The following is a 16,599-nucleotide window of genomic DNA, read 5'->3' as shown; positions in this document are numbered from 1 at the left end:
CCTGTTCAGATAGAGAGAAAAAAAAATCTGCATTTAATTCCCCACTTCCTGAAAGATCTAATCCATTTTGAACATTGTGAATTCCAGTACATATGCAGAGATAGTGAGGAGCATCAATACCGAAAGCACACCAAGAAAACCCGCCTGTTATGTTGCAGTGCTTTGAATTGACACTCTGCTGTTACTAGAATCCCAACATTAAATAAAATGAATGCACTGCATTGTGCGCAACAGTCAAAAGGAGACAGTCACACAGCATTTCATAACCTTGGTCAGCTGGCATATCACCTATTGAAGATAATTTACTTCATCATAAAGAAATACAGTTGGTAACACTCATGCATGAGAATAGGCTAGAAGCTAATAATCAGAGTGATAAGAAAACAAAACTGGTAGGCTTCCTCATTGTCAATGTAAGGCAGAGATTGACATTACATCAAGGTTATACAAACTGGGGACTGAGGCTCAGATCCTCATTTGCTGCAGGCAGCCCAGGCAGGGGTCTCATAGCTGACTGCCTGGTGGAAAATGAGGTCAAATTGATAATGTATTCTACTGAGAAAGTAACGGTGTGTTTCTTGGCCAAAGACCACCATCTACAAGACCATAAGATTTTACAGCAGAAGTAGGTCATTCAGCCCATCGAGTCTACTTTGTCATTCAATGAGATCACGGTTCATCTGATCATCCACGATCCAAACTTTTCCCCATAATCCTTGATTCCTTTAAAATCTGTCTGTCGACGTCAGTGTTGGATATGCTTCACAATCAAACCTCCACAATGGTCTGTGGAGAAGAATTCCATACATTCAGAAACCTCTGAGGGAACAAATTCCTCCTCACCTGTGTTAAATATTGCACCCTTTTTCTGAGGTTATAGCCTCTGGTCTAAGACTCTCTCACGGAGGGAAACAACCTCTGCACATCGAGCCTGTCGAGTCCCCTAAGAATCTTCTATGTTTCATTAAGGTCGCCTCTCATTCGTTTAAACTCTGAGTACAGGCCCAACATACTCAACCTATCCTCATAAGACAGTCCCTCCTTTTGCAGATCATTCAAGGGAACCTCCCCTGGACTGTCTCCAACACCAGCATATCCTTTCTTAGATAAGCAGCCTGGGAAAAGTTGTCCCCAGTACAAACAAGGAAAGCCCAAAAAATTGTTTATTTTCTGAGTTAAGGTTCTGCTTCGAACTATTTGTAGTCACATAATTATAGCGCTTCTATTCAATCTTCGGGACTAACACACATGACTCCCAGCAACACTCACAGCCTTTATAAAGCTGCTTCTATGTTTCTTTTAATCAGCGGCAGATACAGAAGGATCAATATCTGTGAACCTATTCCCAACACTGACATTTACCAGCTGGAGCTTCCTTTATACTCATGTCCAGACAGTAAATCCTGGATCTGAAGCCAGCTTCAAAGAGTCAAATTGAACAGTTTGAAATGACGGGCAGCGCAGCAGTCCAGAAAAGACATTTATATGAGAGTTAGAAGTTGCAGTCTAGAAGCTGCCCCATTGGATCTCAGACACAATTCTAAAACCCAGAATTCCTTTAGCATGGAAGTGGGCCATTTGACCCATCAAGACCACACTGACCCTTTGAACAACATCCCACCCAGATCCAATCCCCCACCACCCTGTAATCTTGCATTTCCCATGGCTAACCTGCATATCCCTGAATGGGTAATTTAGCGTGGCCAATCCACCTAACCTGCACATCTGTGGCAGGAAACTGGAGCACCCAGAGGCATGGGGAGAACGTGCAGACTCCACACTGACAGCCAGGTGGGAGTTGAATCCAACTCAGGTTCCTAGCGCTGTGATGCAACAGTGCTGACCACTAAGCCCCTGTGCTGCCCTCTTGGAATTCTCTGGGAATCCAAGCTGCTAATTGAGAGGAGAGGCTGTGAGCCTGGTTTGCTGTCAACTTCCGAACAAAACCTTCAAGTGATCAATCGGACACTCACGTCTTTCACCAACACAGAATGTTTCCTGCTCCTCCTGAAATAGGACACAGACATTTCCTGCAATCTACTTAAAACATGGCCCTGGCTATGTTCTGTCAGCAGTGTTGATGGCCCAAGCTTTGGAACAGCCGTGTTCCGAGCTGAGCTGCTCCAGTCTGTTAAAAACTGGAGCCGTGCCAACAATATGGATAATTGCGCAGGCTCGGACCCTGATCTCAATAAAAAACAAACACAGGAGAAATCCAACCCTGCCCATCAGTCCGAGCCAATTCATCAGCAAAATGAGGCATATTGACAGTGCTGGCAAGCAACAGGTAATGGTAGAAGATGCCATAGTCTCACCAGACCATAGGGGGTGCTCTCCCAATACAAAGGGTTGGCTGGTGGTGGTTTAACCTGGGGGCGGGGTTGGGGGCGGGGGGGGGGCGGTGTCACCATGTTGCAGGCAGGGGGAAAAGAGATTGGGAAGGAGAGCCCTTCATGGTAACCTCAGCTGGTTTAGGAATTGAACTCACACTGTTAACATCACTCTGCATTGCAAACCAGCCAGCCAGTTAACTGAGCCACCCAACCCTCAATATCAAGTGATACCATACTCATCAATAACTAGTTCATCAACCAGGAAAAGTCTGATCAAAAAGACAGATTCAAAAGAATGCTTTAAGATGAAGAAAGCCAATAGATGCACAGAGCAGTTTAGGGAGGATATTCCAGAGCTTAGGACCTTGAAAACATATCTTAGGATCAGAAACATTGGAATGATTAACACTGGGAGTGTTCAAGAGAAGCATGGGTATCTTGAGAAGGTTCTGGGGTTGGAAGAATTTTTGGAAATAGGGAGGGGCAAGGCTCTAGAAGAGTTGGAAAATAAATAGGAATCCCATCTGCTAGAGTAAACATCAATCCCTTCCACCCTGATCAGAAAGCAAGAGTGGGCATACCACCCAGAAGATGCACTGTTGCAAATCACCAAGGCTATTTGTTCAAGAATGTCATTCACTATCTACAAGGGCAAGGGCAGATGGTACATGTCCAAATTTCCCTCCCAAACCACATGCTATCCCTACCTGAACCATCTCTGTTCCTTCATCACCACTGGATCCAAATGCTTGAACACCCTGGTTTACTGCACTCCAGCAGCAACTACCGCGAATGGAGGGCAATAGGTCAAGTATGCAGACTACAACATCCTCCTCAGAGCAACTAGTCAGCCATTATGGCCAGCCTTGGCCATCGACAGTCATATCCAAAGAAATAACTTGCAAAAGTCACAGAAAAAGCTTTCATAAGCACGTGTAGAATCTACATTACATCTCAGATCCTACAAACATTTACATGCAGCGCATACATTTTCATGTTCAAAACCTACAGGCTGTAACCCGAGCCTAGGATTGGGATGACACTTGAGAGTTGTGTGATCTGCCCTCTTACTATATAAAGCAGTCACCTGAAACCTTTCATTCAGCAACACACTTGCAGGTATCCATTTTCTATATTTACTTTCTGGTCGTGGATCGAGAAATCCATAGCCCAAAGGAAATTTTTATTCACTAAACTATCCTTTCTTCCACTCTCATCCACGTTTCCAACGTCTTTAGGAGACCACCCTGGTTGGTTTCTGTTTCAGGTCTGTTTACTTTCTCACATGGCTGGAAGAGAAAGACGGTAGTTACATGGCACCTCCCAGGAGCTCAGGATACCTGTAACGGTCTGTACAGGCAATCTACATCATGCCCTTGTCATGCATTCACTGGAGGAAATTCAGTCACAAAAGTACGCTTGGCAAGATCCCACATACAGCAATGGAGAATGAGCAGACAATGTGTGTTATGGTTGATGGATTAAATACTGACTATGTACACTTCTCCTTAATATTGGAAAATGGGTCTTGGACATTCACCTGAGGGGGGGGGGACATGGAGCTTTTGTTTTTTTTTCAATATCTTTTGCAAAAGACAGCATCTCCAACAGTGCAGCACTCCCTCAGTACCAGATAATAACCAGGAGAAAAGCAGTCACCTGAAACCTTTCATTCAGCAACACACTTGCAGGTATCCATTTTCTATATTTACTTGCTGGTCGTGGATCAAGAAATTAATAGCCCAAAGGAAATTTTTATTCACTAAACTATCCTTTCTTCCACTCTCATCCACGTTTCCAACGTCTTTAGGAGACCACCCTGGAAAAAGCTGCGCCAAAATGCATGAATGTTCTCACAGAACCAAAATGATGAACAAAGGAGAAGCATGCATCCATTATCAACTGTACAGGTGGAATCCAAAAGTACCAATATTTTTACTGCGGTAAGTTCAGTCTATTTTTCAGAAGCAAATAGGTATAAAATTGGAACATTTACTGTTTTGCAGATAAAGTCACAGGGTCATACAGCACAGCATCAGACCCTTTGGTCCAACCACTCCATGCTGTACATAATCCCAATATAAACTAGGCCCACTGCCTGGGCTTGGCCATATCCCTCCAAACATTTCTTACTCATGTACCTATCCAAATATCTTTTAAACGTTATAACTGTATCCACATCCTCCACTTCCTCTGGAAGTTCATGAGCCACTCACTGTCCTTTATCAATCCTTCTCCTCGCAACTTAAAAAATACGCCCCCTAGACTTGAAATCTCCCAGCTTAGGGAAAAGACACCTGCTATTCACCTTATCTATACCCCTCATGACTGTATAAACCTCGAAAAAATGTCAGCCCTCAGCCCCCTACATTCCAGTGAGAAAAATCCCAGCCTATCCAACATCTCCTTATAAGTTATATTATTTTCTTTCCAAACTGACAATCATTAAAACTTCAACAACGACCGGTAACAAATCATACGTTTGATCATACCCAAGTAAATCTTGCCATGTGGATCCTTAAGAAAGAAGGACATGCTTTACATAAAAGCTTCTTCAGCAACAGCAATCTATTGGAATCATGGCCAAATGACATTTCTGTGATGTAACCAATTCCTGGTATAACGGGATTAACTTATAAGGAAAGATTGGATAGGCCTAGACTTATTTTGAGTGAAGAACAATCATAGGAGATCTTTTTGTACAAGAGTACAAGATCCTGAAAGGATGTTTCCCGTTGTGGGTGAGGCTAGAACTAGGGAACACTGTTTAAAAACTGGAGTCTGCCATTTAATACCGAGAAGAGGAGATGTTGTTTTCTTTTTCAGAGCGAATCTGTGGAATACCTTTCCCCACAGACAACGGGAGGGATGCCAAATACTTCCAAACTAAATTGATTCTTGACAAACCAGGAAGTCAAAGGATATCAGAGGGAGCTGGGAACGTGGAATGGACGGCCCAATCAGATCAGCCGTGATTTTACTGAACAAAGGAGCAGAACCAGAGGGGCTGAATGACTTTGTCCTCCTCCAAATTAATTAGGCTCACAAGTTGGTGCCGGAAGAGCAAGTGTTGGCCAAGTATTTGATGGTGCATCAGGGGAGTCCAACACTGACAGCTGGGTCAAATCCTCTTCCTCAAATTATTCCAGCGATGGGTCGCTCACTATAAATAGAGGTAAGCCGATAATGTGCTGAGAGTTTGCTGCAGTGATTTGCGATGCCATCTCTCAGACGGGCAATGAAACAGCCGTCGTAGCTGCACCGTAAGGTCAATGGGCAAGATCTCATGCATTGATCAAAGAGCAGGAAAGATTCCTCTCTCTTCCCCCACCATCCCCACCGTCGCCCCCCCCTCCCCCACCAGTGTCAATCATCATCATCAACTACAGTCACCTTAGACACAAGTCTTATCCCCCGTGGGCAGGAACCATTTTGCATTGTCATCAGCTAATGTCATGCCTTTAAAACTGAGGAGTCTTCATTGGCTTGGGCATAGCTTCAAGATGGAAGGTGGTCACGTACCCAAGGTTTTCCAGACAACCAATGGAACATCCAACACACCAGCTCAACAGGCACGTTTGTACACCTGGGCAAAGGCCCTAAACATTGATTCTCACAACCAACACTCACCAGCTGACAACACAGCAAAATCACAACACCATGGCAGCCAGTGGTATAAGACTTTGCAGCAAAAACATTGATCCATACCAACACTTGGTTGATTCACCTTGGCGCTTGTGGCACAGCCTGCCTTGACAGAATGTCCACTTCCGTCATCAGCCACGACGCCATATGAAGTCCCATCCCACGCCATCTTGAACACTCTGCTGCCTGCCTGTCAGCTTTCAGAGATGGAAAGACACCAGGTATCTTTCAAGTGTATCTCCTGTCCTGTAGTGAAGAAAAGGAGCCCATCCGACAGCTAGCAAAATCTGATGCTGCACATATTTCAGTCAAGTTGGCACAAGGCTAAACACAGGCTGAGCAGAAGTCTCTAACTTTTCATTAAAACAGTTCTACAGGTTTATTTGTGCATGATCTTGAGGGGAGATAGGTTTTCAGTGAAATAGCTCATAAGAAATGCACCTTTTTACAATGCAGCGTTCTCTAAGAATGGGCCTGAAACATCAGCGTGAGAGACATGGACCAAAATCTCTCAACTCCCGCATGACAGTGCAGCTCTGGGTTAGAGCTTTGAGCCAAAGCTAATGAAATAACAACAGAATGATAAGGAGGCCATTTGACTGACATTTTGTTGCTTCTCTCAAAGAGACAATCAGTCCCATTCCTGCTCTTCCCATATTTGTTTATTTCCCACTTCAAGGCCCTCTCGCTATTTTGAAAGTTACTATTGAATCTGCTTCTACCAGCTTTTCAGGCAGTGCATTGCAAATATAACTCTCTGTCAAAAAAAACATTTCCCATTACTCAACCTGACACCAGAGCAGGGGCTATGGGTATCATACAAGACTCCCTCCCTACCACAAGGCAACACAGTGGCTCAGTGGTTAGCGCTGCTGCCTCACAGCGCCAGGGACCCGGGTTCAATTCCACCCTCGGGTGACTGTGTGTGTGGAGTTTGCACATTCTCCTTGTGTCTGCGTGGGTTTCCTCCAGGTGCTCTGGTTACTTCCCACATTCCAAAGATGTGCAGGTTACGTGAACTGGCCATGCTGAATTGCCCAGAGTGTCTTGGTATGAGCAGATTGGTGGGTTAGTCATTGGGAAATGTGGGGTTTTAGGGTGGGGATGACAAAGCGTAGAGCTGGATGAACACAGCAGGCCGAGCAGCATCAGAAGAGCAGGAAAGCTGATATTTTGGGCCTAGACCCTTTTCAGAAATGGAGAAATTTCTTCAGAAATTTAGGGTAGGGGTTTGGATCTGGTTGGGATGTTATTTGGAGGGTCAGTGTGGACTCAATGGACCAAATGGCTTGCTTCCATACCGTAGTGCTTCTATAAGAGTAAGAAGGGATTTTTCAGAACATTGTGAAATCAATTTGAAATCATATTGATTTTGTAAAGGATCGAACCAATCTGTTTGCTGCTGTGTACACTATCAGTGTAAATAGCACCATCACGTCTGGAATGGACCAAATGCTGTCCTTTCATGGTGTCATGACTGTGACAGAGCTGTTGTCATAGGGTGTGTAGGGTCCCTGCCTCTAAGCCAGGAGCTTCAGCTGCCAATCCCATTCCCAGAGCTGATGGCCAATGGAGGTGCATTCGGAACGCAGCCAAAAACACGTGGAGTGTCCACATGCAAGCCTTCCAACATATACTGGTGACTGCCAGGAACGGTGAGAGAAATTCCTCGTCAGCCATGTCGGGACAAGAAATCGGAGCCTCAACCATTCACAGTCCACAGCTCCAAGCTGCAACAGGTATGGGACATTGTATGATGCCACAGCAACTCTGTGTTTGCGTGTGTGAGAGCAAGCGAGGGGGACACAGAAAGCTCTGCGGCCAGGGAGCCAGTGTGAACCAGGCTGGTTCTAACAGCACCGGGCTCAATTGTGGTTCTGACTGAAATGGATTTGAGAGCCGCTTCCTTGCCTCTGCTGTGGTGCAGATCACACCATTGAGAGTTTCAGGCAGAGAACTTGAGAAGAATGTGCCAATTCCATGGCAACAGGGTTCCCGATATTCAGGAACGTGGCAAAATATTGAGATCTTCTTCTAGCACCAGTCAGAATAAATACAACATTGTCTGTTACTGCACCGAAGACAAGCTATTTGGCATGCCTGTAGAACGATGGACTCAGTGGCCTCCAATGCTGTAAGCAGCAATCAGAAAATGGAAGCTTGAATCTTGGCTTTCCCTTCATTCAGTCGCTCATGATACATTTCAAGTTAGATAGCTACGTAGATGAAATGAATCACCAGTCCCAAAATAGCAGCAGGGCAAGAATGAGTAGGGTAGGGGCGGAAACATAGAGGGAGGGCAAAAGAGAAGGTCCCAGTGAAGAGTTAGCAGCAATTTTAAGGGCAGGTACAAACTCAAACAGCTTTGCTCACAAATATTGACAAAATAAGTTACAGGAAGAGAATTCTCGATTCACATTCCAACTTCAAATGTCACAATCAAGATGAGACATGTCCACATGTGACTCCGAAACAAAGTAAACACACGCACAAAGAAATGACTGCCCTTCCTTTCAGTGTTTGCCAACACGTTCAGACCCCTACAATTATATTTGACTGAGATGATGTCAATCCACACCCAGTTTGTTCCCCTTCATGGTCCCCAGGGGGAAGGTGATGGAAAGAGTAAGGTGGAGGTTTTGAGATATTCCTAATGTCAAATCAGTCAAAGCATTTCTGTTTTGCCTGAATTTCCTCTTCCACACCCACGTCCCATAACCATAAACCAGAATATGTTTCTCTGCAAAACACCATAATCCGGACTACTTTTTCCAGACATTCCCAACTTTCAGAAGTTTCAATGATGCGTTGCCATCCACGTGCTTCCCTTTGGAATCCAGAACATTCTTGCCAACAGTAACACAGGGAAATCCCATGAGATAACGAAACCTCTCCTGTCAATGGAAGAGAAGTGGGAAAGGTGACCATAATCACCCCACGTCAGACAGATTACAGAATTCCCCAGTGTGGGTGCTTCCAGAGAGTCATTGCATCAGTAAATTACTGACATCAGCCACTGTCACCACAGCTGATCACCTATTATTTGTAACACCAATGGGTCACCTTGAGAAAAATGCCCCTTCGTCCCGTGTGCCTGCTATATATACACATTATCTTCTGTACAAGTAGTATTTGGACAAGTCAGGTAAAATTCTTCTTCCATAAGTCTCATTCCTCCCAGACACACACCCCCACAAGGGTTCTGAGCCACATGAGTATCTGCTGACCTCCCCCAGTCCTTCCAAGTGTTTACCTTAGACAGCCATTCTCTCAGTGCCAGCCGCAGCATGAACCATGGGACTCTTACAGCACAGGGGTAGCGTCCCACCTCCGAGCCAGAAGACCCCCAGGCTCAAGTCCCAACTGCTTCAGAGGTGGGTAAAAAAAATCTGAATGGGTTGATAAGAAATTACTAAGAGAAGAAGCATTGCCAAGCTATCCAACTACACAAAACCTCACCGATCAGTCGGATCCCAGCCACATTCGGTGTACACGTATGCACAGGCTTTCTGGCAAGAATGACTCCATGGTATTCAGGAGCAGAAGCCCAAGAAGACTCGCTCTCTCTCTATGCCAGGAGCAGTTGATGGCATTGTGTGTCTGACCATAAACCCTGTCCTGAAAACAACCAATTCAGCAGAGAACGGGGGGCTGAAACTGGAGATGTTCCCGCCTTTACCAGACTGAAAAATACATTTACAATGTCACACTGGGGACAGGTTAGAGCAGGTTTGTGCAAATACAAAATCTGTTCACCTAAACTCCTCCATAATAACAGTGCGTAGTATAATTAACAGCCAGCTCCTGTATGAATCAGAGTAATCATATGAATCATACGTAGAAAGCTTGTATATAGCTAAACGGCAATTACTTTCAGCATCTTCTACCAAATCCAAACATTTTCAACAACAAAGCACCCCGCCATGAAAAAAAAATCCGTGTTCAATGACTGATCGACCATTCCAAATGACCATTGATCAAGATTCAGGATCAAAGTCAGCTGGAAGACAAGGTGCTCGTGCCCGATTCCCCGTGTTGGGAGTCGGATTATAGACAAATCTCCGCATATATTTTTTTAAAAAGTCATTGCACATTTCCACCCTCCCTAAAGGCTTTGGGCGGGGGGGATTCTTTTAAAAATACTTAATTAGTAAGCTCTGTTCGCTTAAGACAAACATCCTGATCGCAAAGGGACGGAGAACAACACCTGAGACTGCATGAGGTTTAACACTACAATGTGGAAAGGAGCAGATTGCGGGGGGGGGGGGTTAAAATCTGGGGATTGAGAGCAGGAAAGGCTCCTGTTGCTAAAAAGGCGACAAAAGAATGTAGCAGCAAATTGCAAACTGCCGGGGCCAACTGGATACATTCGGAACAATTTCATTGACAACGCAAAAGAAAAATTAGCAAAACAGGAATACCACTCCAGCCGGTTACTTTTTCGTTCAACTCGTATCAAAGGTTACAGGAAGGGAAAAGGCACAAAATTCACATCATGCCCCAAATCTACCCTCAATCCAACAACACCGACTCCTTTTTGTCATTCAGAACACAGTCAAACTAATCTGAAGTTTTCATAAAAGGTTTCAGTAAATAAAACCCAAATGAAAAAAATGCTTACAACAAAATACGAATCAAGGGTTCCTGGTAGCTTGCAAACTTCCAAACTTATAATCGGTTAGAAGTTTTTTTTTGTTTGAAGAAATACAATACAAATGCAGCACACGAGTTTAACAGCGAGATTTCTCTTACCTCTCAGCCATTTTTGTTACATAGCGAGCAGAGGATGTGTGTTGCTGGCAGCGGAAAGCGAGAATCCTCCAGCCCAGCCTCTCAACAGTGTCGCGGATGTGAAATGTGATCCTACCGCCTCGCCAGGGAGAATAACCCACAGAGGCATGGAAGAGACACAAAGAGCCAGCTACCAGAGATCCTGCACTTGCAAAGGGGAGACTGTATTGGTGGGGGGGGGGGAATCATTAAGCCAGTCACTGCTCCCCTCTGCTGGTAAGGAAGATTAAGCTCTTGTAAAAATCATCCATTCAGCAACAGGTTAAAACTGAAAAGCAGCCGCTAACTTTTTTTTATATACACTTTTGGGATGTGGTGTCACTGGCTGGGCAAGCATTTATTGCCTGTCCTTAGTCGCCCCTTTGGGAAGGTGGTGGTGAGCTGTCTTCTTGAACTGCTGCGTTCCATGTGCTGTCAGTAAACCCCCAATGCCCTTAGGGAGGGAATTCCAGGATTTTGTCCCAGTGACATTGAAGGAATGGCGATATATTTCCAAGCCAGAGTGGTGGATGGCTTGGAGGGGAATTTGCTCGTGATGGCCTTCTCACGCATCTTCTGCCCTTGCCCTTCTAGAAGGAAGTGGTCATGTGTTTGGAAGGTGCTCACTAAGGATCTTCAGTGAATCTCTGCAGTGCATCTCCTAAATTGTACAGACTGCTGCTACTTGGTGGTGGAGGGAGAGGATGCTTGTGGATGTAGTGCCAACCAAGCAGGTTGGATGGTGTCAAGTTTCTTGAGTGTTGTTGGGGCTGCACTCATCCAGGCAAGTGGGGAGTATCCCATCACACACTCAGTCCATCGAACCTGCTCCACCATTCATTCATAGCTGATGTGTTTCTCAACCCCATTCTCCTGCCTTCTTCCCGTAACCCTTTGATCCCCTAATCAAGAACCTATTTATCTCAGTCTCAAATATACTCAATGACTTGGATTTGATTTGATTTCTTGTTGTCAATTACACCCGAGTACAGTGAAAAGTTTTCTTTTGCGAGCAGTACAGGCAGATCATAACATACAAGGATCTACAGATCCTAGGGTGTTTTGACAGAGTGAGGCATACAAGGGTACAGCTGCACAAGAGGTGCACAAAGCAAGGTTGACATTAGATTTGAAATTAGAGGGGTCCACTCAGCAGTCTAATAATGGCAGGGAAGAAGCTGTTCTTGAACCTGTTAATGCGTGTGTTCAAGCTTCTGTATCTTCTAGCTGTGGGAAGAGGTTGGAAGAGAGTATTAGAGGGTGGGAGGCATCTTTGATGATGTTGGCAGCCTTTCCACAGCAACAATGTGTAAATGGAGTCCATGGATGGGAGGTTGGCTTCCATGATGATCTGGGCTGTAAACACAACTTCTGTGGTTTCTTACAGTCTTACCCACAGACTTCTGCAGCAATAAATTCCACAGATTCTCTACGCTCTGGCTGAAGAAATTACTCCGCATCTTAGTTCTAAAGTTCATCCCTTCACTCCAAGGCTGTGCCCTTGGGCCCTAGTCTCTCCTGCTAGCGAAAACATCTTCTCCATGTCCACTCTATTCCAACTGTCCCAGAAATCTGTAAGTTTCAATCAGATCCCCTCTCATCCCTCTAAACTCCATTGATTACAGACCCCAAGTCCTTGTATGAAAAGCCCTTAATTCCTGGGATCATTCCTTTTTTTCCCTATTCATTTTGTGGAATGTGGGCATTGCTGGCTGGCCAGGACTCCATGCCCATCTCCTAGTTGCCCTTGAGAAAGTGGTGGTGAGCTGCCTTCTTGACCTGCTGGCAGTTCACCTGCTGTGGGTTGACCCACAATGCCATTAGGGAGGAAATATCCCCATCGACAGTGAAGGATCAGCGATATATTTCCAAGTCAGGATGGTGAGTGACTCGGAGGGGAACTTGGAGGTTGTGGTATTCCCATGTGTCTGATGGTCTTGTCCTTCTAGGTGGAAGTGGTTGTGGGTTTGAAAGGTGCTGTCTGAGGATCTTTGGTGAATTTCTGACTTGTGCCTTGTGGATGGTGGACAGGCTTTGGAGAGTTGGGAGGTGAGTTACTTGTTTCAATATTCCTAGCATCTGAGCTTCACTTGTAGCCATTGTATTTGCATGGTGAGTCCAGTTGAGTTTCTGGTCAATGGTAACCTCTAGGATGTTGGAAGTGGGGGATTCAGTGATTGTAATGCCATTGAATATGAAGCGGCAATGGGTAGATTGCCTCTTATTGGAGATGGTCATTGCCTGGCTGCTGAGAGCCTTTCTTTTTCCTCTGGCCACCCGTTGGTCAGTCCTGGTTCAGTTGGTAACATTGTCACCCCAGAATCACAAGTTTCTCTTCAACTTCCGCTCTCGGTCTTACGACCATCACTGTAAATATAGACCATCTGTTGTTTAACTTTCATCATCTGTTTGTTATACCTGAGATGTTTCAAGGACTGAAGTGTCTTTGAAAGGACAAATATGGACCTGAAATGCCTGTTGTGTGATCACCTGACTACAGATTGAAACAAGTTTCAGGAGATCCATAAATTCGAATTAGGTTTTTATTATCACGTTTACTCAAGTACAGGGTCACTGGACTACAGTGAAAAGGGTACAAAGTCACCATTCTCTGGCACCATCTTAGGTGATGGTAGCCAGGTACAAAGTCAAAGGTACAAAGTAGAAAAGCAAATAAATAAGTTAAATGTTCAACATTACAGTTCTTCTTAGAATAAAGCAGAAAAATAAAGAATTACAGTCCTTCTTTAGCCACAGGCCCACAGTTGCTCTATGCCGGTCCATCCCCATGAGCGCTCAATCTCTCCCCCTGCACAGAGCTGGGTCTCTCCCTCACACAGCATTCGATCTCTCCCCCTGCACAGAGCTCGATCTCTCCCTCACACAAAGCTCAATCTCTCCCCCTGCACAGAGCTAGGTTTCTCCCTCACACAAAGCTCAATCTCTTCCCCTGCACAGAGCTCGGTTTCTCCTTCACACAAAGTTCAATCTCTCCCCCTGCATAGAGCTAGGTCTCTCCCTCACACAAAGCTCAATCTCTTCCCCTGCACAGAGCTAGATCTCTCCCCCACACAAAGCTCAATCTCTTCCCCTGCACAGAGCTCGATCTCTCCCTCACACAAAGCTCAATCTCTCCCCCTGCACAGAGCTAGGTTTCTCCCTCACACAAAGCTCAATCTCTTCCCCTGCACAGAGCTCGATCTCTCCCTCACACAAAGCTCAATCTCTCCCCCTGCACAGAGCTAGGTTTCTCCCTCACACAAAGCTCAATCTCTTCCCCTGCACAGAGCTCGATCTCTCCCTCACACAAAGCTCAATCTCTCCCCCTGCACAGAGCTAGGTTTCTCCCTCACACAAAGCTCAATCTCTTCCCCTGCACAGAGCTCGATCTCTCCCTCACACAAAGCTCAATCTCTTCCCCTGCACAGAGCTCGGTTTCTCCCTCACACAGCACTCAATCTCTCCCCCTGCACAGAGCTAGGTTTCTCCCTCACACAAAGCTCAATCTCTTCCCCTGCACAGAGCTCGATCTCTCCCTCACACAAAGCTCAATCTCTCCCCCTGCACAGAGCTCGGTTTCTCCTTCACACAAAGTTCAATCTCTCCCCCTGCATAGAGCTAGGTCTCTCCCTCACACAAAGCTCAATCTCTTCCCCTGCACAGAGCTAGATCTCTCCCCCACACAAAGCTCAATCTCTTCCCCTGCACAGAGCTCGATCTCTCCCTCACACAAAGCTCAATCTCTCCCCCTGCACAGAGCTAGGTTTCTCCCTCACACAAAGCTCAATCTCTTCCCCTGCACAGAGCTCGATCTCTCCCTCACACAAAGCTCAATCTCTCCCCCTGCACAGAGCTAGGTTTCTCCCTCACACAAAGCTCAATCTCTTCCCCTGCACAGAGCTCGATCTCTCCCTCACACAAAGCTCAATCTCTCCCCCTGCACAGAGCTAGGTTTCTCCCTCACACAAAGCTCAATCTCTTCCCCTGCACAGAGCTCGATCTCTCCCTCACACAAAGCTCAATCTCTTCCCCTGCACAGAGCTCAGTTTCTCCCTCACACAGCACTCAATCTCTCCCCCTGCACAGAGCTAGGTTTCTCCCTCACACAAAGCTCAATCTCTTCCCCTGCACAGAGCTCGATCTCTCCCTCACACAAAGCTCAATCTCTCCCCCTGCACAGAGCTAGGTTTCTCCCTCACACAAAGCTCAATCTCTTCCCCTGCACAGAGCTCGATCTCTCCCTCACACAAAGCTCAATCTCTCCCCCTGCACAGAGCTAGGTTTCTCCCTCACACAAAGCTCAATCTCTTCCCCTGCACAGAGCTCGATCTCTCCCTCACACAAAGCTCAATCTCTTCCCCTGCACAGAGCTCGGTTTCTCCCTCACACAGCACTCAATCTCTCCCCCTGCACAGAGCTAGGTTTCTCCCTCACACAAGGCTCAATCTCTCCCCCTGCACAGAGCTTGTTCGCTTTCCCCTCAGTGGGCTCAATCTCCTCTGTGCTGCTGTCTCGCCGCCGACTGCCAGAGTTCTGCTCCATGTCCCCAGCCGCTTGCACGCTTCAGACCTTGAAGCAGCAATGCCATTGACTGCCAGAGACCTCATGAAGGGTCTAGGCCCGAAACGTCAGCTTTTGTGCTCCTGAGATGCTGCTTGGCCTGCTGTGTTCATCCAGCCTCACATTTTATTATCTTGGAATTCTCCAGCATCTGCAGTTCCCATTATCTCTGACTGCCAGAGACCTGCCCAGGCTTACCAGCCATCTCATGACCAACCAACAAAGTCCCCGCTCCAGACCCCCAGCCACTGCCGTTGCTGCCACTGCCTCCACGACTGAGTTCCCTCCAGAAGGTTAGTTAGAAAAAAACTAAAAAAAGGAAGAAAAATGTGAGAAAAGAAGAAAGAAAAGAAAAACAGCCAAAGTGGACAAGTCCTGGCTCAGGAATTGCCAGTTTATATAAAGATGTTAAACCAGAAAACCAAGTCTATGTCAAGTAAAAGATAAACAAAAATTTCTTCAAAAACTCAACAAGTCTGGCAGCATCTGTGAAAAGAAATCAGAGTTAATGTTTCGGGTCGAGTGACCCTTCCTCAGAACCAAGTCCATGTCAAGTAATTTGCATTTTGTGTTTCATATCCCACTTGTGTGGTAATTCCACATGTTGGGAGAGGAAAGGTTGCCTGTAAATTATCTAGACTGCAAGAAAACAATGAACCCAGACACAGGAACACAACTCAATAGTATTTCAGCAACTGGTTTTGAGTCGAGTAGAGACAAGGAGAAATGAATTTGTGACAATCAGAGCCAGAACCCCTTCCCTGTTTTCCTGATCATCTTGGAAAACAGTGCTCATTGAAAAAACAAATTGGGAAAACACTATTCAATAAGATCTAATAAATAAACGTCACCACTGCTGAAGATACCAGTCAACAATTAAACACCTGAGATTTCAGGTTAAACGTCCGACATCTGAATGACTCTAAGCATGAGAGAGGAGATTTTATTTTAAAATATTCATTAATGAGATAGAGGCATCACTGGCTAGGCATATTTATTGCCCAGAGGCAGTTCAGGTCACCCACATTGTTGTGGGTCTGGAGTTATATGTAGGCCAGACCACGTAAGGATGGCAGTTTCCTTCCATATTGGAGATAATGTGATGGATGCTCATCCCCCCCCCCCCCCCCCCCCACCCCGGCCACTGCATCCCAAAACCAGCCCAGCTCGTCCCTGCCTCCCTAAACTGTTCTTCCTCTCACCTATCCCCTCCTCCCACCTCAAGCCGCACCTCCATTTCCTACCTACCAACCTCAACCTGCCCCTTGACCTGTCCGTCCTCCGCGGACTG

At 45.9% G+C, this 16,599-nt stretch overlaps 1 protein-coding gene across 2 annotated transcripts in view; it reads right to left on the bottom strand.

Moving 5' to 3' along the window:
• Positions 1 to 10,911, bottom strand: part of arhgap46b (Rho GTPase activating protein 46b) — a 185,404-nt gene extending 174,493 nt beyond the window's left edge. For both annotated transcript variants that reach the window (XM_048550065.2, XM_059652739.1), the window contains exon 1: positions 10,731 to 10,911. In XM_048550065.2, coding sequence (XP_048406022.1) covers positions 10,731 to 10,741 — 11 coding nt within the window. In that variant the 5' untranslated portion in view covers positions 10,742 to 10,911. The remainder of the gene's footprint in view (positions 1 to 10,730) is intronic.
• Between the last annotated feature and the right edge of the window lie 5,688 nt (positions 10,912 to 16,599).

Source organism: Stegostoma tigrinum, chromosome 19, assembly GCF_030684315.1.
Source record: "Stegostoma tigrinum isolate sSteTig4 chromosome 19, sSteTig4.hap1, whole genome shotgun sequence".
NCBI classification, from domain to species: domain Eukaryota; kingdom Metazoa; phylum Chordata; class Chondrichthyes; order Orectolobiformes; family Stegostomatidae; genus Stegostoma; species Stegostoma tigrinum.
Note: the sequence above shows the minus strand (reverse complement) of the source record. Positions and strands in the feature narration are given on the sequence as shown.